The sequence below is a fragment of the Heloderma suspectum genome, chromosome 3, assembly GCF_057233095.1.
Source record: "Heloderma suspectum isolate Gila_16-S chromosome 3, 16-S_ref, whole genome shotgun sequence".
NCBI classification, from domain to species: Eukaryota; Metazoa; Chordata; class Lepidosauria; order Squamata; family Helodermatidae; genus Heloderma; species Heloderma suspectum.
Window position 1 is genome coordinate 263,056,248 of NC_139460.1, and position 23,222 is coordinate 263,079,469.

The 23,222-nt window shown below is 44.4% G+C and overlaps 1 protein-coding gene across 2 annotated transcripts in view; it reads right to left on the bottom strand.

The window, feature by feature from the left end:
- Positions 1-22,633, bottom strand: part of LOC146351157 (claudin-15-like) — a 29,867-nt gene extending 7,234 nt beyond the window's left edge. Inside the window, exons 1-3 of one of the 2 annotated variants that reach the window (XM_084846694.1) lie at positions 22,514-22,633; positions 21,895-22,193; positions 1,492-1,656 (exon numbers count right to left, since the gene is read on the bottom strand). In XM_084846694.1, the coding sequence (XP_084702820.1) occupies positions 1,492-1,656; positions 21,895-22,114 (385 nt within the window). In that variant the 5' untranslated portion in view covers positions 22,115-22,193; positions 22,514-22,633. Of the gene's footprint in view, positions 1-1,491; positions 1,657-10,452; positions 10,788-21,894; positions 22,194-22,513 lie in introns of those variants that run through there. The other variant, XM_084846695.1, reaches the window with a different exon arrangement.
- Positions 22,634-23,222: the final 589 nt, after the last annotated feature.

Here is a 23,222-nt window from a genome sequence, read left to right on the forward strand (position 1 = left end):
TCACCATTTGTCCAGATATAATTTTACTGAAGGGTAGCTTAGAAATCTTTTAAAAAAATACATAAGGAGAGAAATAAATAAAGCGTCAGACAAAATTAAGTTCACAGTCCAATCTTGTGCATGTGTACTTGGAACTTAGTCCCACTACATTCAATTGGGCTTACTCCCAAGTAAGTGGGCATAGGACTGTAGCCTTAGTTAGGAAACTGGGGCATAGATCCAAGCATAGGGAAAAGAAACATAAAATAGCATTCTAACTAGAACTCTGACTCAGCTTCAGATTTTCTGTCCCTTAACTGGGTCATCATATTTTAAAGTACCCCTAGATTTATTTACTAGACTATGACTTCCTCTTACCTAGGAGTGAGCCCCATTAAACTCAGTTGGACTTACTTCTGAGTGCACACATATAAAATTGTGCTGCAAGAGCATTGTAGAAAGCAGAGCACTTTTCTTATGTCTTAGCTGGCAAAAGCAATTACACCCAGTATGTTTCTTGGAAACATGGTTGGTAAGAATGAGGAAAGAATATAATAATTCTGAGTAGTGTTAAGAGGGCAATCTTCTTATCAAAGAAAGGAGCTTTGAAGCTGAATGACATTAGCACATGCCCATGTAGATTAAAGACTATCTTCTCTTGGAGGTTGCTACAATAGTCAATCTATAGGGCCATTACCGAGGCTTGGGAGAGGGAAATGGCACTCCAGAAATCCCATTAGCAGGGCCGGCCCTACCATTAGGCAGAGTGAGGCTGCCGCTTCAGGCAGCAGGTGCTGAGGGGTGGGGAGGTGTTTTAGAGCAGAGCTGTGTGTTCCACACTGCCCCCCCCTGCACCCCCTGGGCTAGCCTGCTGCCCTCAGGTGCGGGGGTGGGGGATGCTCTCCTGGGGCCCGTGCTGAAGTTCAGTTCAAACGCCAGCCTAGTCAGCTTCTATATGTGGGATGGGGAAGGGGCATCACGGTGTTCTTTGCTTCAGGCAGCAAAATGTCTTGGGCCAGCCCTGCCCATTAGCACAGATAACTGGTATCACCAACTGGAAGAGTTACATTTTAGTCCAAAGGGAACATTACAGAATATTTGTACATCTTGGGAACAAAAGAAAGCCTAATCTGGAAGACCGAGCCTTTAGCCTTCCATTTAAAATAGCGATTATGCAGTCAAGCTGGCTACATATCTAGCCAACTGGACTAAAATGTATCAATATAAAGGAAGGCATATCCATATGCCCTATGCAGGGGGATTTTCAGCATATGGGATATCTTTATCGTTAAGGACTGGGAAGGAACTTTGCCCCAGGAAAGACACTCTCCGTGGGGCCCCTGTTCTCTGCCTGCATCATACTGTGGTCAACTGGAACTGCTTAATTTCTGAGGGGCTTCAATGCAGAGTTTAGCCTAGACGCCCTCTGGGTTCCTTCTATCCCTATGACCCAATTATCTTTCTTCTTCTTCTTCTTTTTGTATATTGGTATATTGCCTACTTATACTTCACCTGATAAAACGAAGATCATTCCACCCATCATGGCAATCTTTGCTTTTTTGGTTTCAGTGTGGGACCCAAGTTGAGTGCACTTTAAACCAAACACAGCCAGGAGGGTACCACACATACCCAAGATGAGAGAAGTGATCATCAGGGCTCGGCATGCTTGAATATAAGCTGTGGGGGAAAGGAAAATTGATCAAAGGTGTCAGTTTTCAATAAAGAACAAGTCAAACAGCAATTCCTGTCCATTGATCAAACACTTGACTGGGAGTCATGACAGGTGGACTGTACATTATCTGGATATCTGGTTTAAGAGAAGCCGACATCTGAAAGCCAGTTGTGGCAGATGTGAGGAGGCCTGGCCCCAACCATGACTGCACCCTAGACAAAAGCTCTAAGCACCTCCTATAGTCAGAAATGTCTTACATTATAATGCTTCACATATCTGTGACTCTGTATTTTTGTCTGTGTGATTTCTTCTGCTGAACCTGAGTGGGAGATGTACAAAGAAACGCTTGAGAGGGGGGAGGTAATAAATTGCATTTGATGAATCTGCAGCCTTTCATCTGGGAGAGAGCCCTGCCCCCCGCCCCTTAGGAATTACATAGCCATGACACCGATCCCCATTCTCATCTCATACCTGTTTGCATGCCTAGCAACCAACACATCTCCATTAACAAAAGGAGCAAAGACTGCCATGGTTAACATAGGCCTGGAAGCAAAGGGGCAAGAATGAATATGGGCATACAGAAGTGAACAACAATCAGCACATTTACTCCATACCCAAACATTCCCACCATTTGATGGTCATTTTGCCAGGTTGATTTAATTTAATTTTCCTTCCCTTACTGGGTTTCCAAAGTCCCTCCTACCTGACTACATCCAGCTCCCAGTGCTTACTCCCCAATTATTCACAAAGTTTGTGGATATTCCATTGGTATGTTAGCAGCAGGTGGATAAAAAGTTGAATTGCCTTTATGGTTAAGAGAGAAAACCTGTAGGGTACCACCCCCAGGTAGGTATTGATTCATAAAGTAATTTATTAAGCCACAGTACCAATTAATTACAGTTGCAGCCCATGTTTAATTCATCAAGTGATAAGGACAGATGACAAAGAAATCCATATAAACTTCATGATTTATATGAGTCTCTTTATTTTGTAACTGAATTATTAGGTATTCTTTAGGATTCATCCCCTCTATTTTAAAGTGCAAATGGTTCCATAATGTGTACTTGGCTATGGAGCTTCTGGCCTTCAAACACCAAAATAGTTGAAACACATGTGGCATGAATCATCCAAAGTCAGGCATTTTACACAGGAGCCTGCCTTATACCAGGGCCCCATCTATATGGGGCTTTTACTCCTATTCTACTCCACCTCCAAATCAATAGTGTCAGATGACGCACGCTGCTCTCTGTAGCTAGCCTGGCATTTCTTGGCCTTAATCCGTTTTTTCCCCAAACTCATTTTGTGTCAGATTTTTCTGTCATAGCAGCTTCACTGCTGTTCGGGAGTCTGTGTGACCTCAGCTGGTTTCGGTGCAGGCTGGTGGAAGTGGACCTGATTGGCAGAAGGGAAAGTAGCTTGGGGTGGGGGAATGGGGAGAGCAGAGCGGTAAACATGTCTACCTGGAACTCATTGCCTTCAATTCCACTTTGCTGAGTACAGGCGCAGCCCTGCTGCGTTGAAACTGCTGTGTTGTGAACATGGGCTCAGTCACTGCCTCTCACTTTAAATAGTAATTGAGCTTGGGAGTGGGAGGGGGGAGGGGGGGCCAGGCCTGCTGTTTTGAAACTGTGCAGCTACGAAGGAGCACAGCTGAGAAACAGTGGACGCCTGTTGATCCGAAGCTGCACAGCCAAGAAAGGGTGGATGCCAGGACAGATGATTTTCATGAACATGTACTCTGAAGCACTTCATTGAGCCTGTTTTGTGGGTGGGTGGGGGGAAGCCTGTTGATTGAGCAGTTATTATACATCAAAGACAACGTGCTTGTCGCTCCCCCTCCTCACTGGCTCCACGCTCTCTGCTCTCAGTGCCTCTCGCACTCCCACTCATTCTGCTCAGTCTGCAGGCCGCAGTGGCTGCCTGCTTGCCTGCCCACCTCATAAATGTGTGTCTGTATGTGGGGTTTGTCATGAACATCTACTCGTAAGCAAGTCCTTCATTGCACTTCGTTGAACATGCAAGGGAAGGGGCGCAAGCCTCCACTCATTGGCTGCCCTGCACTTATGCAATTGCTGATGTTCATTTCTACTTGCAGCAGGACTCACCCACCCCACCCAATGCAGCTTCACTGCAAAAGCAGAGGAACACAGCACTGCATGTACCATGGAAAGGCCCAATTTGATTTTGTGAAAATGTGGATTTTGCTCAAAATCCCAGGTCAGACTATTGTCCATCTAGCTCAGTATGGCCTGTTCTGACTGGCATCACCTTTCTGGGATCTGAAGCAGAGAGGCCTTTCCCATTACCTTCCAGCTTATCCTATTGACTGGAGATGTCAGGGACTGAACCTGGGACTTTTTCCATACAAAATATGTACTCTACTACCCCTGAGCGGTGGTTCTTCCCCACATCCCACTTCTTTCAACTACATCTCACTGTGGCAAAGTTTGCGCTCTTTGTTTTGGCTGTGCCCTGCCTACAGGTACATTGACAGATGACCGCAGATACAGAATAGGAAAAGGAAACAGACGTTCACTCAGTCTGGCCAGTTGACCTATTAGCCATCAGATATCCTGTTCTGTGACTGGACGCTGGCTGGTCTGAAGAGCCAGGGCCACACAGCAACCTCACTCAGAGGGGTTTGTTGCTTGGTGAACATTAAATCATCTGTTTGTTTGTAAACCTTGGCCCAGCACGTGGACACAGAGGGCAGCAAGATGAGAGGGTTGGTGTGGGCCTCCAAAACAGAGAGACTCCCACCCTTGCCAGAGAAGCAGAGCAGGACATCTGCTACCTCACACAACCACCGGAACAGCCATGCTGCCCTCTGCTGCTGCGGCCAGGAATAAAGAAAGGAGGGAGAATAAGGCTCCAGGTGCAGCCCCAGAAAGGCTCAAAGTAGAGGAGGCTGAAGGGAAACATGAGAAAAGTCCCTGCAAGGAGCTTGGGTCTGATCGGGGAAGGGAGAGATGACTCACTCCCCAAGTGCTCCAGAACAGGTAGAGCAGGGGTGGGCAACCTGTAGCCCTTACCGTGGCCATTTATGAATCACCACAAAAGAAGAAATGCATCACCACAAATGGGGACACTGATTTGCATAAAATTTGCATACACTAATTTATACATACGGGTGCAAATTTAGACATTATTATCATTTAAAGAGAAATGTAGCATATGTCTCCATAGTGTGGAAGGCTGTGACCCAGTGTGCCTGCGCACTCTACTGTCCAGGTGTTGATGGGCAAGGTCAAGGCCCAGCTCTTCCTTCTTGGGGTTCTTTATCTTTGGACCAGGCGTGGACTGGACAGCCTTTCAAATAGAGGATGCCTTCAAAATAGAGGAGAGTCCTCTGGAAGTCCTTCAAATAGATGGCTGTCCTCTGAAAAAGGGGGCATCTGGCCACCCCTCAACCCTTTTTCAAAAGCCCTCTGCATGCAAGCAGAGCAAAGAGCAAGCACAATTTGTCTCTTCCCTGGCAGCCTGCTAGGTGGGAATGAAGAGGGAGAAAAGGGAGTGGAAGAAAGAGAAAGAAGGGGTGACCTCTGGCCGCATCCACCACTAATACATAATCCCTGACAGATTACCCAAGAGGGAATGTGGCTCTTGACAGAAAAAATGTTGCCCCACACCAGATGTAGAGGCCAGAGCACCTTGGAGAAATGCAGCTTTCAGAAAAGTGTTTTTAAGATGCCATGTATACTGTTCTGCCAAAGATGTGCCCAGCCTGGGTCTCATAATGGAGGGGCTATGTCAGGGTTGGAACTGAGCCCACAGATCCCCAAAGCAGCTCTGATTCTAAGGAAGAGCTACAACCCATGGGAGAGGAGCCTGCTCATCTCTCAGAGGTGCAGCTGCAGGGAGAGCCCCCCCCCCTGCTCACAATCCTGAGAGAGATAGTGACCCTGGCAGCGAAAGAGCAGGAGATGGGTTGTTGCTAGACGCAAGGTGCTGGCGCAGAGAGAGGTGCGAGGTGGAGGGCGCTGAGAGGAGGTGCTCAGCCGGTTGGTGCTACAGCAATGGCTGCGCCCTGATGCCCCACAGGTAAGCGGAGAAGCATCCCCTCCTAGCCCGTAAGTTTCAGAGCTTTATCGCCCTTCTCCTCAAAACGGGGACCAACTGCGGAGATGGAGCTTAGGTTACCCTGTTAGGATACCCTTTGCAGTTCCTTGCTTAGTTGCTGGCAATTAGCATCTGAAAGAGTCATTAAGTTGTAAAGGAATAAAGCCTTGGAGAGAATCCCTTTTGTCTGCGTCTTGTTTGGGCTACTGGAGGGGACTTTAAGAGGCAGCTAGGGTGCTCCTGACAGCCTGCTCCTGTGCCTTTTCTTAAGTCAAAGTAGAGCCTCTCTTTCCAGATATAGGCTACCTTCCCTGCAAATAGCAGAATTTGTAACTACCAGGCAGAACTAAATGTCTAACCTGGGTGGACAGGGCCAGTCCAGGCCCTGAGGATACTGATCTGCCTATGCACATTGAGACTGGGTTGCACAACATGCTAACACACACTCAGTGGTTGAGTGTGGCTTGCTGTTGAACTGTGGGTTGTTTGCTGAACCATGTGTTAGCATGTTGTCTGAACCCAGGACATTTTCCGCAGTGTGGCTTGTTAACCATGCAGTGTGGCTTATTTTTCTTGAACAAGCCACCTTAAGAACTTGTTTGTTGCTGGGTTGTTCAGAGTGGTTAACAAGCCACCCTGTGGAAAATGTCCTGGGTTGAGACATGCTAACCCACAGTTCAACAGCAACCCACACTCAACCACTGAGTATGGGTTAGCGTGTTGTATGAACAGCCATGCATTTTAGTGGCTCACCACATGAGGCACACAAAACTAAAGACTCGAAGTTCAAGCACCCCAACAGCTCCTGGCTAGTGATGTGGAGAGAAGTTGGCTCGTAAACCAAGTACCTGGAGCCAATACGCAAACTGAAACTGAATTATCCCACAAAATTTGCACTTTTACAATGTTTGCAATATTATCCAATCAAAAAATGCATCTAAAAGGTGCATATTAGAGGAAGTGCACACAAAAATGCACAAATTTGTGAAAATAGTGTTCAAAAATGCATTATATTAGAAAAATTGCTTGCACAAAATGTGCACATTAGGCAAAGGTGTGTACCAAAATGCATGTATTAGGAGAAATGTGCACAGAAATGTGTATGAATTTTCACAAATGTTAAAGAAATATTCTCAAAGCTTGGGATGACCAAACTTAAGACTGGACAAAATGAGAAATGAAACTGATAGTTTCTCCATCCCTACTCCTGACATAGATGCACTCAGGACAGATCAAGCACATCTTTGTGGGACACTCCTCACAGTTCCTGTCTGCTACAGCTCCCACTGCTTGCCAGCAGCGTATGATCTAGAAGTTGCATCCCAGCCTCCTGTGAGTTGTTGCTTGGGAATCTGGTGCTCACTTCTGAGATCATATGTTGCACCTGCCTCCCTCATACTGCAGGGTGAATGCAAGATGGCAGGCAACTTCCTTTGGCTGCCTTGCGATAGCTAAATTGATGCACACAGTGGGGTAAACGGGTCACTGGGGAATCCATGATACATCCTGGCTGTACATCTGCACTGCTAAAACGCTTGTGCGGTTTGTCAGGCCACGTGACCTGCTACTATGTTGGTGGAACGTAAGCTACCTTATATCCCATCCCAGCTACGCATATCAGTAAGATCAGGCTGCTACTATGTTCCGCATAGTGACAAAACTTTTATTAATGCTCTTATCAGTTATATGACAAGCTGAGTAATTCACTTCAAGTATAACACCGGTTTTAAAGCAATGAAGCCAACAGCTACCTGTCTCTGACAAACCAAACTTCCCCCTCACCTGTCCCTTCTTTCTGGAAAGATCTTTTAATAAAGAACATGCCAGGCATGGTCAGGCTATGACAGACCCCCAAATCTGCATTTGTATATCCAATGTTATTTGATTTATACCCTGCCTTTGTACCAAGAAAACTGGCACTCAAAGTGACTTACAATAATAAATAAAAGTGGATTAAAACAATAAAACAAATGCATTAAAACAATTAAAAACACAACAGCAACAGAATAAAGGCAGCATCCAACCCAACAGACCTGCTTACACACCAAAGACCTGTTTGAATAAAAAGGTCTTTGCCTGACAGCAGAAAGACAACAGAGAGGGAGCAAATTTAGCCTCCCTTGGCAGGGAGCTCCACATCCTGGCAGCATCTACCAAGAACGCCCTTTCTTGCATCGCCATCAAATGCACTTCTGAAGGTGCGAGTCCTGAAAGAAGGGCCTTATAAGACCCAGGTAAGCTCATATGGGAGGAGGTGGTCTTTCAGGTAACCCGGTCCCAAGCCGTATAGGGATCTATAAGTCATAAGCAGCACTTTTAATTCTGCCTGGAAGCATACTGGTAGCCAGTAAAGCTGTTGTAAGAAGGGAGGCACATGCTCCCTGTAACTGGCCCTGGTCAACAGTCTGGCCACAGCATTCTGGACCAGCTGAAGTTTCTGAACAGTTTTCAAAGGCAGCCCCATGGAGAGCGCATTACAGTAGTCCAAATGGGATGGAATTATGACATCCATGACGATAGCCAGATCAGATGGCTCTAGACATTCCTGGCTAGCTCAGCTTATGTGAAGTAGGCACTGCAGAAATTACCAGGAGGATGCATCATTAGGTCTTCCTAGGCTATCGATTAGTCAGTTTGAATTTACCCTCTCTGGGAATTGTATTTCTAAGGGGAATTATTTTGTCTTTTTGGGTTGTTGGCAAAGAGTCAGGCCCAGGAGGACGCCTTTAAACTGCTTTGGTGAGTTACCGTTAGGATCTCTTGATAAGTAAGGATTAATGAGCTAGTCTGATGTTTTATTTTTTTTTAAAGAAACTGGCTATTTCTGAATTTTGTCTCTGCCTGGTTCTTTAATAAATATACTGAATTGGAAACTGGAGTTGATTTAATTGTCTTGCCTTTCCTGGAGTTGGCCTTATTCCTGCACTGGAATGCTTGGCAAACTATCTGGTTGTTAAGGAAGCTCTGGAAAAGGGTCCCATCCTTCTCCATATAGTATTTATTTATTATTCAAAATGTAGAAAGTGGTATATACAAAGGTATCAACGCAGTTAACAAAATACAATGGCATAAAAACAACAGTCCATAAAACAGTAAAAACAACTCAAATTTATCAGCAATAAAACCACATACTCTACTGTGTGCTACAAACCATAGCTGGCTGGGTCACACTTCAGAGAAAGCCTGTGTAAAGAAATGAGTTTTAAGAAGACATCTGAATGTTAGAGCTGTGGCAGCCCGTCTAACGTCAGCTGGCAAAGCATTCCAGAGGATGGATGCTGCAATGCTAAATGCTCTACTTCAAGTGCTTTTGAGGCAAACCTCCGGAGCATGTGGCAACCTAAGGTGTACTCCCTCTGATGATTGCAGAGATCGGACAGGGACATAAAAGGGGTGAGGTGGTCTTTAAGGTAACCTGGTCCCAAGTTGTTTAGGGCTTTATATGTTAATGACAATGCCTTGAACTTGGCAGCCTGAAAGCTTATTGGCAGCCAGTGCAGTTCTTTTAGCAAGGGTGTAGTTTGCTGTTGGAAGGAGGCCCCAGTTAGCAGCTGCACCACTGCATTCTGCACCAGCTGCGGCTTTTGGACCAAGCCCAAAGGTAGCCCCACATAGAGTGCATTACAATAATCCAATCTTGAGGTTACCAGTGTCTGTATCCAGGTTATGAGTTATTAAATATCAGTATTCAATAAGAATTATTAATGTGTGGGTGATAGCAGCCTAACTATGAGGAAAATAGGCAAAGGGTGTCTTGCAGGCTGTCCTGCCTCACAGGGGTGCAGACATACCAGCTTGTCAACAACTGTAAAATGTGTGATCTCCAGCACCAGGTAGCCTTCCATTCCTTAATGAGCAAACAAAAAATTGAGTGTGTCTAGAAGAGAGCCTCATTCTTTCCCTGACCCAAACATTTTGGTCATTCTAAAATATTTGGCTACCCCAAATTGTCCATGCAGAAACCACAGGCTCACTCCACATCCATTGTTTCTTTTGTTTAAAACTCTGCAAAGGCTATATGCTCCCTCTCCCAGAGTGGGAATGCAAATCTCCAGCATAGAAAAGCAACAACAGCTGTATGGTTTGTTCTTTATCCTCAATCTGTGTTGATACATAAACCTTTTCAAGTGGGGAAAATTCTTATCCTCTCTTCTCCAAATAGTTATTATTCCTAAAACATGACAAAAACATGGTAAAAAACACCTGAAGCTAAATTGAGCAGTCTGACTAGATCTACACTACTGCTCTATAGCGGTGTTGAAGTACACTGATAACTGCTGGGGCATATTACACATTCGATACACTGCTTTTTTTAGTGTTATTTCCTGATTTTTATTCCACATTATCCAATATACCACAACAAATGTCACTGTGTGTCCTACGAGGTATAAATACACACGAGGATGCAGTGTTACCATGATGGGATCATAACAATATGGCACAAGGTGTAGATCTGGCCTCAGTTTGCATAACTGGCAAACTCCTTGGGGGAAAAGCCTCTTTATATTATTTTCTATTGGGAGACAATCTATAGATGTAGATCAGCCTTCTCCAACCTGGTGCCCTCCAGATGTGTTGGACTGCAACTCTCATTATTCCCAGCCAGCACACGAGCTAGGAATGATGGGAGTTGCAGTCCAACTCATCAGGAGGGCACCAGGTTGGGTTGGAGAAGGTTGATGTAGATACACAGATTTTTTCCTCACCCAACAAATTCCTTCACCATATAAAGAAAAACATACCAGGAAGTGCCAGTAGAGTACCAAACTCTTTGCAGTCGGAGACTCCAAGACTATCTGCTGCACAGCTCTTCCACAGGTTTTCATACACTTCTGAGGTTGTGATGACATTCCCATATACAGTGGAGACTTTCCAGTGACTATTCGATAACGTTGCTCCAACTATTATCCAGCCACTCAGGGTGAATACAAAACCAGTAAGCTCCAAAATAACTGACATGGTTGAAAATATTAACAAATATCTATATCTATATATCTATTTTACATTAAGGTGAAACATAAACGAATATTTCCCCATTCAAGGGTACTTGCTGTCCTAGCGCCACTTTCCTCCAAAATGAAGCTACCTTTGCTCTTTGCTCAGTCAACAAAATGATAAGATTTGTAGCACACTGCTTTTAATAACTGGGGGAGTGGTTTAAGGAAAAACTAATTGTATTGGATTCACAAAAGATCAGTTTTTCTGATAAACATTATGGAGTGGTATTTTTTTCCATAACCATCACTCTCCTACATTAGGCAGAGTCAGGCAGCTGCGTCAGGTGGCAGATGCTAGCTAGCAGGCAAAGGTGACAAGGAGTTGGAGGACTCAGCTCTGTGTGCCATGTAGCCTGCCATATGCCCCCTAACATAGTCTGTACTCTCAGATGCGGTAGAGGATATTATCCTGTTGTCAATGCTGAAATAATTCCTAGTCCGGCCAGCTTCTGTACATGGAATGGGAGTGCCATCTTGCCCTTCACTTCAAGTAGCACAGAGGCTGTAACGTAAAGAAAATTACATTTTCTTTAATGTAAAGAAAAAAATCCACAGTTCTACTGTTGTGGAGCCTTTCCATGATTACAGCAGGCTCTCAGATGGCGACCACGTGAGCGTTGAGAGGGGAAGCATTTAATTTTCAAGATTCCATAGAACTCAATGAAACAGCGCCATCTAGTGGCTGTTTTAATAGCGCAATAATCCAACATATTTTCTACTTCATTATTTCCAGATCTTTTTAATATGGAATAACTGGGAAATACCTCTGGATATGCCCTGGAGGCTGACAATGTCATGAAAATGACCCACAAACTTCTGTGAGTGAGCAATCTCAATAGCAGGATAAAATCTCCGTGTGAAGAAGCTAAACGTCTTCAGCTGTCCCTGGCCTAGTAAACGTCCTTCTTATACAAGTGGGCTAATCCACAGCAGTCTAAAAGATGGTAGGTTCCCAAAAGAGCATTTTATAAAGGCAAAGCTGACAATTGATGCAATTAGTGCAGAGGCAGGGGACCTCAATTATACTAACCTGCTCCCAGTCCAACATTTTCTTGAAAATCTTCATAGGAGATTCTTCAGTTTTCCTGTGTAGTTTGCCTCATTTCTGAACTGCTCTTCACATTAAGAAGCTTCTTGTAGTGTTTAACCTAGTAGATACTTCTATTTCTCAGATATTTTCAACATTCCCTTTCATCTTCTTTCCTCTAAAGCAGACTTCCCCAACCTGGTGGCCTCTTGATGTGTTTGATTACAACAACAGCTCCTTCAGCTTTCCCTGCAGACATTTTAGAATCCCTGTAGTTCTGACCTACTCCCAGAACAATCTGGATGCATAGTAGCTGAGGAGAAAAGCTTCCAGTCTTCACTGCATGTCAGGCTGCTTATGTGCAGTTACCACCATCAGTACTTTCTGCACTTCATTTCCCTCTGACCTCAGTGTTTACAATCTTGCCTCCCCTCTCCCACCCCCAATGAGAAATGCTTATGCCACAATAAGGGCACAATCCTATGGGGATAGGCGGCCGCCTCCGAACTTGGAAGCAACCGCCTATCCAATTCAGGGCAGAAGCACAGCGGGGATCATTCTCTCTGCACCTCTCTTGCCCTGCATTTGTGACTAGACAGCCGATTTCGGCTGTCTAACCATGGGAAGGTGGAGCAGGGGAGGAGGCTGCTGGACAACACATAGGATTTCTAGTACCAGCATTTTTACCTTCCCCGCCCCGAAACGCCCTGTTTTGGTCACTCCGTGCTCCTCTTCCAAGCGCGGGGCTGTTCCGTGCTGCCTGCGAGGCAGCGCAGAAGGGGTGGTCAGCTCCTGGAAAACCACATATCCTATGGCCGTCTAGCCGCTGACTAGTGGCCATAGGATTCTCCCCCCCGTGTGTTAGTCATTAAGGTGCTGCAAGACTTTTTGCTTATGAAAATCACCCTTTGCTTGCCGTGGTGCACCAAAAGCTGGATCTCATATGTGATGGCTGGTAACCATGGTTGGTTAAAGCAGGGGTGGGCAATACATAGCCTACTGTCCCCCTGGCCACTCTGCTAAAAATTTGTGGTAGCAAAAAACAAAAACAACCCAAGTGGGACCTTTTCACTGCTCCATGGCTGTAAATAGATCACATTTAGCTTGATTTCAAGCTAAATTTAACCTATTTACCGCTCCATAGAGGTTTGACTTTTTGGGGGCGGGGGGGCTGCTGCCAAATTGTGTATGTGTGTGTGTGTGGGGGGGATAGCCCCCAGATCTCCTAAAGTTGCCCAGTCCTGGGCTAAAGGCTGGAGCTACTTGTAGCCAACACAAGCAAGATTTTTCCTTTCATTAGCACATACCTACATGGTTCTGTGAGTAGCCCCTATGTAGACTCTATGAGGAGAAGGGCCATATTTCAGCTTTGTGTGTACAAAATCCCAGCTTTAATCCCCAGCATCTCTAGGTAGGACTGGAAAAGACATGTCTAAAACCCTGGGGAGTTGCTGCCAGTCGGTGTAGACCGGGGTAAGCAACTTCTGCCCCTCTAAGATGTTTTGGCCTACAATTCCCAACATCCCTCACCACTGACTAGGGCTAATAGGAATTGTAGGCGAAAACATCTGGAGGGCCACAAGTTACGCACCCATGCTGTAGACAATACTGTGTTAGATGGACCTGTCGTCTGATAGGTACAAGGCAGTTCCCTGTGTTCCTAAATCCTTTTCAATTAGCATCCCTAAAATGTGGTACTCAAATTGAATTAAACATTTAGAATGACACCCTATTGGTGCCGAGTCAAGTGGCAGCATTACATCTCTGGATGCGAAAATGAAGTTTCTACTAATATCACCCCCAAAGTCATTGGCTGTTGTGTTACAGTGTCATACTCCTGATTTAAAAACTTAAATCCAAATTCCCTACCTCTGAAATACATTTTGTGTTTTCCTGCTGTACAGGAACACTTACCCTGCTTGAATTCCAGCTGTTCAATTTTACACTTTCCAATATTTCAAGGGCAAAAATAGGAACACTCTTATGTATTTATTGTAGCCCTGTTCTTCCCTCAAGGGTCACAGTCCCTCAAGGACCACCACCCTTGTCCTCACTGAAGGCTGTTCTTGGCAGCTGTACACTGTAATAATAACTTTCCCAGTAACAGCTCACCCTGTCCTGTGCTTGCTTCTCAAGCAGGTTATCTTAGCAGTCTGAACTGTTTTGTGTTCATTTCTTTTTTAAAAATGTGTCTAGAATGTTTTGTCTCGCATGAGAGATTTGGCTGCATTCATTGTAGAACAGCCATAGCTCATTCATCTATCTTTTTATCTAGACAGGCAGCAGGGTGTAGGGGGAGAGAAGAGACTCAATGCACTAGGACATTATGTTAATAATTTACATGCACATGCACCAGACTTTTAAAAGACAAGGCAAATTAGAGAAAGTTATACACCAGGGACCAAAATCAGAAAATAGGGATAGTTGGAAGCACAGACAATGTATGAACATGATTTACAATTACCAGCTTACTTTCTAAACTGTATGCAATCCTTTCGTATCATTCTTGAATCTGTTATATATAGATATAGACCACTCCATTCAGTGAGTTAACGAAGATGCTGAACAGCTCCATATCTACCGTGGGCCAAGGGATAGGAGGGGTTATATGTTACTGATGGGAAAGAGGGCTGACAGAAAATGGAGTTAGAAAGGCACAAGGAGAAAGCCAGAGAAGCAAAAGAAGTAGGTGGGCCCCCTTCAACTCTATGATTCTTTCTTTGGATGTGGCATACATGCTGTGCAGATACACCCTTGTAGTGGGTTACTGAGTGTCTGCATGGAAGGCGGGAGGGAGGGAGAGAGTGTCTTTTAGTTCTGTGCTCTTGAGCAGGCCAGCTGCCTCTCCTAAGAGCCTGAATCTGCTACAGCAATCGCTTGTACCTTCCCTGAGTAGGGCACTAATTTAACAGAACACTTGTGCCAATGCACCTCAACTAAGTGACTATAAAGTGAATTATGTCCCTAATATTTTGTTATTGTTACAAAATGTTAATTTGTAAATATTAATGATTTACTGATGATTGATTTCTTGTAAAGCTGATGGATTCTCAGGCATTTATTTTCTAATCTCAGGGCAAAAGAAAAGCTAGAGAGCACATGATTTATATGTTTATTTAACATAGCACAAGGATCAGAGCATGAGACAAAGTCTCAAAGATTAAGGCATCATTAGAAAGTAGTTAAGAGACAGAAATAATGACCTACTCAAATCATTAGTTTATGCTGGAATAATTTTCCTGATTTATTGTAAGAGTTAAGATCACAATTACATAGTAGCTGGATGCCATGGAAAATTGTGAAAATGACTTAGATAAACTATCAGCAACTACGTACAGAAAGCTGCCTTTCATAAACGCCCAGCTATTTCTACCACATTCAATATACAAGCACAGTTTCTAGCTGTGGTAAAGGTTTATCAGTTTCTAGTAGAGTTATATACCAATAATAAGTATAATAGAGCAGGAGTGATGGCAGGGTAGCATATAAACTATATAAAGGGGTTGCACAATGCAGCCTTCTCCAATCTGGTGCCTTTGAGATGTGTTGGACTACAACTCCCATCATGGCCAGTGCTGGCTGGGCATATGGGAGTTCTAGTCCAACACATCTGGTGGGCTCCAGATTGGGGGAGGTTGTCATAACAGAACATACATCACGAGAATAATGCTCTCCTGCTGCATACAATAAAATCCTTTGGGCTTCTATTTTGAGTACTTTGTGACCAAGCTTTAAAAGCTGTATTTTTCTTGCAAGGGAATACAAAAGGGTATTTTGAGCATGAAGGTCTACTGCAGCCTGTTGTTCAGAAAAGGTCAAATATGGAATGTAAGATGTAAGTATTCAATATGACAAGACACATTTGATAACTAATAATACACTTCTGGACCCTCTCAACATCCCACAGATGAAAAAAGGGACCAAGGCTCACAGCCTGAGCCTCCCACTCACTAATTATTAGACATTGATGAAGACTCTACTCTACCTGCTGTAAGTTATATACATATTCCATGCAACAAACAATCTTTCAGGGTTGGCGCCAGGCTTGACTGCACCCTCAGCATAGTGCCACCAATATCCCCCTCTCCCTGAACAACAGAGGTTCCTTACCTGGGCTGGGGCTCCACTGGCATTGTTGTTGATGCCATTTGGGCCCTCTGTCAGACATGTTACATTACCCATTGTGGGTAATATAACATGGCAACCACACAGCACTGATTAAAATCAAGTGGCTGCTCAATTCCCATCCCAAGAGTGTTGCAATCACCAGATAAGCCCATCCAAGGTGAGAAAATGATTGGTGGCTGCACTGTTGCCAGGGTCAGTGTCCATGCCACCAAAGGGCCCAAGTGATGCTGGCAGCAATTTCAGGATGGGGCCAATGGGGGGGTGAGCATTACTCCTAGCAGGCCCCAACAGGAATGTGTTGGGTCCCAGAAACTGCCAAAGTATGCCAGGCCTGCAGTGATGGTGGCCAGGTGTCCTACTTTAGAGAGGACATCTTTCTATTTGAAGGGTATCAGAGGACTGTCCTCTATCCAAAGGTGTCCTCTATTTGAAGGGCTGTCTAGTCCAAGACCAGTTAAAGATAAAGAGCAATAAGAAGGGAGAGCTGGGCCTTGAATTGCCCATCAATAATGAGCACTTGGACCACAGACTGAGCAGGCTCACAGTTTGCCTGGCTACATTGGCACACTCCTTTGTTAGATTTTTGTGGATTCATTTTCTCTTGTTTTGGTGAGGCATAAACGGCCACCCTACCTGCAGTCTTTTGCTGATTTAAAAGCCAGAAAGATGCTTATTCTGTTAAAGACATTCTAGAAAAACATAACTGTCCTAAAATAGATTATCAACTGCCCAAAATATAACTCAGTGGCTAGTGTGTGTGAAATGTCAGACACTGCATGGTGTCTTACAGCACAATCCTATACATACTTACCAAAAAGGAAATCCCACTGTGTTTATTGGGGCTCGCTCCCAGGAATATATGCACAGGATTGCAGCCTTAGACTGGGTTCGCACGTCACGATAAGCCATAGTGGTTTATAAGCTACTCATTGTAGCTTATAAACCACTATGGCTTATTGTGTCATCTGGCACTCCACAGTGGCTTGAAGAGCCCCTACAAAGTCGCTTGGCAACAGTGGACAAAACCACTGCTGCTCTACTCTGGCCGGCAGATCTGTTTCTGAGATCTGCCTAGCAGCCAGATACAGATAGCTAATGACAAAAGCTCTAAACCACCCCTGAAACACCAAAATAGCTCAACCAATCTACCATGACACAGTACAAAGTAAAAAGAGAGCTGCTCTATATAGCACCAATCACCCTATCTCCCACGTGAGCAATAGCAAAATAGCAGTACTGCGCTACCGAGACACAGTGCAAAATAAAAAGAGAGCTTCTCTGTATAGCGCCAATCACCCTATCTCCCAATTGTGCAACAGAAAAATAGCGCTACGGTGGTGCCATGACATCGTACAAATTAAAAAGATAGCTGCTATATATAGTGCCAATCGCCCCATCTCACAAGTGTGCAATGGCGAAATAATGCTACTGCGATTACCACAACATAGTTCAAAGTAAAAATAGGGAGCTGCCCAAAGCACACTACTGCCAGTGAGGGAAATGAATGGGGGAAAAATAAAAGGGTCATAGGGTTTTGACAGAGCACTGAGTTCCTCACTACTGGGGGAAGCTGTGTGTGAAGTTTTGTCCTGATCCCTCAAACTTCCAAGGGTTTATAGATGCCACCCCCTTTTTGAAGCAAATGGGGTTTTTGCTCCTTTGGGCGGCTCAGAGAAAGGAACTGTAGTGTGAAGGTGGGGAGCGGACTCCAGCACAAAGGAAGCTAGGATACCATCCCAGCTGAGTGGGAGGACTGTAGAGGGGGGAGGGGCAAGGGAGGACAAAATAAGCTACGCACAGTAGCTTATTTGTTTGAACATGTGGGGGATACAGTAGCTTATAAATTACTGTAAGTAGCTTATAAACCTCCATGGCTTAAAGTGACGCATGAACCTGACCGTAGTGTACATGTTTACATGCATGTGTACTACAGACAATGTACATCCTTTGACCCCTTCATGGATCACTGCCTTGTTGTGGCGAAGGGGCTTGCGTAACTCAGTGAAGCCATAAGCTATGCCGTGCAGGGCCACCCAAGACGGACAGGTCATGGCGGAGAGTTCTGACAAAATGTGGTCCACTGGAGAAGGAAATGGCAACCCACTCCAGTATTCTTGCCAAGAAAACCCCATGGAACGTATCATAAGGCTAAAAGAGATGACGCCGGAAGATGAGCCCCTCAGGTCGGAAGGTGTCCAATATGCTACTGGGGAAGAGCAGAGGGTATTTCCAAGTAGCGCCAGAAAGAGTGAAGCGGTTGGGCCAAACCCGAAAGGACACTCAGCTGTGGATGTGTCTGGTGGTGAAAAGAAAATCCGATGCTGTAAAGAACAATATTGTTTAGGAACCTGGAATGTAAGATCAATGAATCAAGGTAAGCTGGAGGTGGTCAAACAGGAGATGGCAAGATTGAACATCGATATCTTGGGAATCAGCGAACTAAAATGGACAGGCATGGGCGAATTTAATTCAGGTGACCATCATATCTACTATTGTGGGCAAGAATCCCTTAGAAGAAATGGAGTAGCACTCATAGTCAACAAAAGGGTGGGAAAAGCAGTACTGGGGTACAATCTTAAAAATGATAGAATGATCTCAGTACGAATCCAAGGCAAACCATTCAACATCACAGTAATTCAAGTCTATGCCCCAACCACTGCGGCCGAAGAAGCTGAGGTTGATTGGTTCTATGAAGACCTACAACACCTTCTAGAACTAATACCAAAAAAAGATGTCCTCTTCATCATAGGGGATTGGAATGCCAAAGTAGGAAGTCAAGAAATCACCGGGATAACAGGCAGGCATGGCCTTGGTGTACAAAATGAAGCAGGACAAAAGCTAATAGAGTTTTGCCAAGAGAACATGCTGATCATAGCAAACACTCTTTTCCAACAGCACAAGAGGCGACTCTACACATGGACGTCACCAGATGGTCAATATCGAAATCAGATTGATTATGTCCTTTGCAACCAAAGATGGAGAAGTTCCATACAGTCAGTAAAAACAAGACCTGGAGCTGACTGTGGCTCAGATCATGAGCTGCTTCTTGCAAAATTTCGGCTTAAATTGAAGAACGTCGGGAAAACCACTAAACCGTTCAGGTATGACCTAAATCATATCCCTGATGAATATACAGTGGAGGTGAGGAATAGATTTCAGGGATTAGACCTGATAGACAGAGTGCCTGAGGAACTATGGACGGAGGTCCGTAACATTGTTCAGGAGGCAGCAACAAAATCCATCCCAAAGAAAAAGAAATGCAAGAAAGCCAAGTGGCTGTCTGATGAGGCTTTACAAGTAGCTCACGAAAGAAGGGAAGCGAAAAGCAAGGGAGAAAGGGGAAGATATACCCAACTGAATGCAGAGTTCCAGAGAATAGCAAGGAGAGACAAGAAGGCCTTCTTAAGTGAACAATGCAAAGAAATCGAGGAAAACAACAGAATGGGAAAGACTAGAGATCTCTTCAAGCAAATTGGAGATCTCAAGGGAACGTTTTGTGCAAAGATGGGCATGATAAAGGACAAAGAAGGCAGGGACCTAACAGAAGCAGATGAGATTAAGAAGAGGTGGCAAGAATACACAGAAGAACTATACAGGAAAGATCTGAATGTCCCTGATAGCCATGATAGTGCGGTCACTGAACTTGAGCCGGACATCCTAGAGAGTGAAGTCAAGTGGGCCTTAGGAAGCATTAGTAACAACAAAGCTAGCGGAGATGACAGTATTCCAGCCGAGCTATTTAAAATCCTAAAAGATGATGCTGTTAAAGTGCTGCATCCAATATGCCAACAAATCTGGAACACTCAACAGTGGCCACAAGACTGGAAAAGGTCACTTTACATTCCAATTCCAAAGAAGGGCAACGCCAAAGAGTGTTCAAACTACCGCACAATTGCGCTCATTTCACATGCCAGCAAGGTGATGCTCAAAATCCTACAAGCTAGGCTTCAGCAGTATGCGAACCGAGAACTACCGGAAGTACAAGCTGGGTTTAGAAGAGGCAGAGGAACTAGAGATCAAATCGCCAACACTCGCTGCATCATGGAGAAAGCAAGAGAATTCCAGAAAAACGTCTATTTCTGCTTCATTGACTACGCTAAAGCCTTTGATTGTGTGGATCACAACAAACTGTGGCAAATTCTGAAAGTGATGGGAGTACCAGACCACCTTACCTGTCTCCTGAGAAACCTGTACGAGGGTCAAGAAGCAACAGTAAGAACCAGACATGGAACAACCGATTGGTTCAAAATTGGGAAAGGAGTACGACAAGGCTGCATATTGTCACCCTGCTTATTTAACTTATATGCAGAGTACATCATGAGAAATGCCGGGTTGGATGAATCAGAGGTCGGAATTAAGATTGCTGGGAGAATTATCAACAACCTCCGATACGCAGACGATACCACCCTAATGGCAGAAAGCGAAGAAGATCTCAAGAGCCTCTTGCTGAGGGTGAAAGAGGAGAGTGCAAAAGCTGGTTTGAAACTCAACATTAAAAAAACGAAGATCATGTCATCTGGCCCTATCACTTCCTGGCATATAGAAGGGGAAGAAATGGAAGCAGTGACAGATTTTACTTTCTTGGGCTCCAAGATCACCGCAGACGGTGACTGTAGCCATGAAATTAAAAGACGCTTGCTCCTGGGGAGGAAAGCTATGGCCAACCTAGACAGCATAGTAAGAAGCAGAGACATCACCTTGCCGACAAAGGTCCGTCTAATCAAAGCTATGGTTTTCCCAGTAGTAATGTATGGCTGTGAGAGCTGGACTATAAGGAAGGCTGAGCGCCGAAGAATTGATGCTTTCGAACTGTGGTGCTGGAGAAGACTCTTACGAGTCCCCTGGACTGCAAGGAGGTCAAATCAGTCCATCCTAAAGGAAATCAACCCTGAGTGCTCATTGGAAGGACAGATACTGAAGCTGAAGCTCCAATATTTTGGCCACCTAATGCGAAGAGAAAACTCCCTGGAAAAGACCCTGATGCTGGGAAAGACTGAAGGCCAAAGGAGAAGGGGACGGCAGAGGATGAGATGGCTAGATAGCATCACGGATGCAATGAATATGAACTTGAGCACGCTCCGGGAGAGAGCGCAGGACAGGAAGGCCTGGCGTGCTATGGTCCATGGGGTCACGAAGAGTCGGACACGACTGAACGACTGAACAACAACAACAACAACATCCTTTGAGGTATAACTTGCAGAGATGTTGGGAAGGAGCTGAACTTTGGAGGATGCCAACTCTAGCATCCCACACTAAAGATTACCAGAATGTGCCCAACAGGCAAAAACAGGGTCAAACAGGGACAGCAATTTACTTGAGATGGATACCAAAAAATAGGGAAGGTCTGTGGTAAATACACTCAGCAACTCAGAGCTCCTTCCTGTGCAATGGTGCTGTTGGAGTAAGTTAAATGCTTTGCAATTTATATACATTATTTCTAATACTGCCAGTATTTTCAGTAACAGGTTTTGGATACTGTTGACACAATGGCCCAGTTCGCATGATTAAACAATTCACGGTTTGTTAACTGGGAGTGAGCTGGCTCCAGCCCGCTCGCCCACTTCTGTTGTGCTAAACAACCCAGGAATGCTCCATGACATTAGAACTCAGAACTCTGGGTTCTTGAGGGAGAAACCACCCAAAGTTATAACCGAAGAACAAACCATAGACTATAACTGTGTTGTTTCTCCCTCACAACCCAGAGTTCCGAGTTTGGACGGCACAGGGAACTCAAGAACACAGCATCCCTGGGTTGTTTAAAGCACTGGAAGCGGAGGCAGGAACTAGCGTGCTCACACAAACGGTTAATAAACCGTGGGTTGTTTAATCATGTGAACCAGGCCACCATTTAATCGCACAATATACTCTGTCCTATGGAAAGTTTGTTTCTACAGGCTTGCCCAAAAGTTCTTCCTTGCATACGTATATAAACAACACACAGTGTCAAATGTTGGGGTATCTAACCCTTAAGTTCAGACTGTCCAAAGGAAGATCATAATCCAGGATTGTAGGCATAAAAAAACAGAACTTACTGTCTAAAGATAGGAAGGAGTAGAATTTCTCGCACTTAACTGAGCCCAAAACAATAGCTTCACAGTTCATCCAGAGACCCTCATAAAGCCAAGTTGGAGTAATAGCTGATATCGTTGTACTAGAAATTTTCCAGTTGTTGGACACAGTGGCAGCAAGTAAAAAGAGGAGACCCAAAAAAGCCAGAAGCAACGCAGAGATTTGAAAAGCTCGTGATGCCATTCTTCAGGGACAACTTAATTTTCAAAGAAGCTTCCCTCTCAAACTGTGATATCAGAAGCCTATTTTAAAAGATGATTCTCTGGCAATAGAAATCAAAACATAGCACTTTAGTTATTTATTTGACTAATACTGATGCTAAGAACAAAACACATTCAAAGAAGAAAACACAATTCATGCTGAAGTTTCTTTGTATGTCAGGTTAAAAGTTATTCTCCGAGATACAGTGTGGATTCAGTTTTTATTTATATACAATTAATCTACAAGATTCAGATATAATGTAAAGCCAATTAACCATTTATTTTAAAGCTAATTAATCAAAATCATATTATTTTAAAGCTAATAAAGTAATGTTTATATATATATATATATATGCGCACACACACACACACACACACTTACTCTTGTAATTCGGCTTTCTGGGTTTTTTCTCCACTGTCATCTGTAGCTCTTCCGATCCAGAGTTGTGTCAGTAGGTTGTGAGGGTCACTTTTGCTAAACTGAGAAAGATCATTTTGTAATACTGTAGGACTTTCCCCTTGTTCTAAAAATCAAGGCTTCCCAGCCAGTTCATTGACTTCGTTGATCAAATGAACTAACCAGGGCTACAAGCCTATATACACACTTACCTGGGAGCAAACACCATTAAACTCCATGGGATGCACTTCTGAATGGGCATGCTTAGGATTATGCTGCAAACTACACAAAGTTTATCCTGCTATTACAGCATCAAAGTAAAACCACTTGCTGTTCTCCTATGGTAGCCTTCTCTCTAGATGGCCACTTATAAATCCAATTGGGCCAGGGAAAGACCATGCACACAATGTTGGATCCAACCCTTATCATAGCAAACATAATTTATTTACTGCATTTCTATACCGCCCAATAGCCAAAGCTATTAGCAGTCCCAATTTCATGTTTGCTGAGATTATGGAAAACATGAAGACTGGGGGACACTTAAAAGAGAGGTAAGTGCCCAATGGTTCTGGGTCTGCAGCAAAGGCCTATTGACACTGTTTTCCCACAACTGAGCATACTCATAGTTTTAGAGCCCAGCTGGGAAAGGAGCCCCAGGGGATATTTTCAAGGATCATCCCTCCTCCCCAACAAT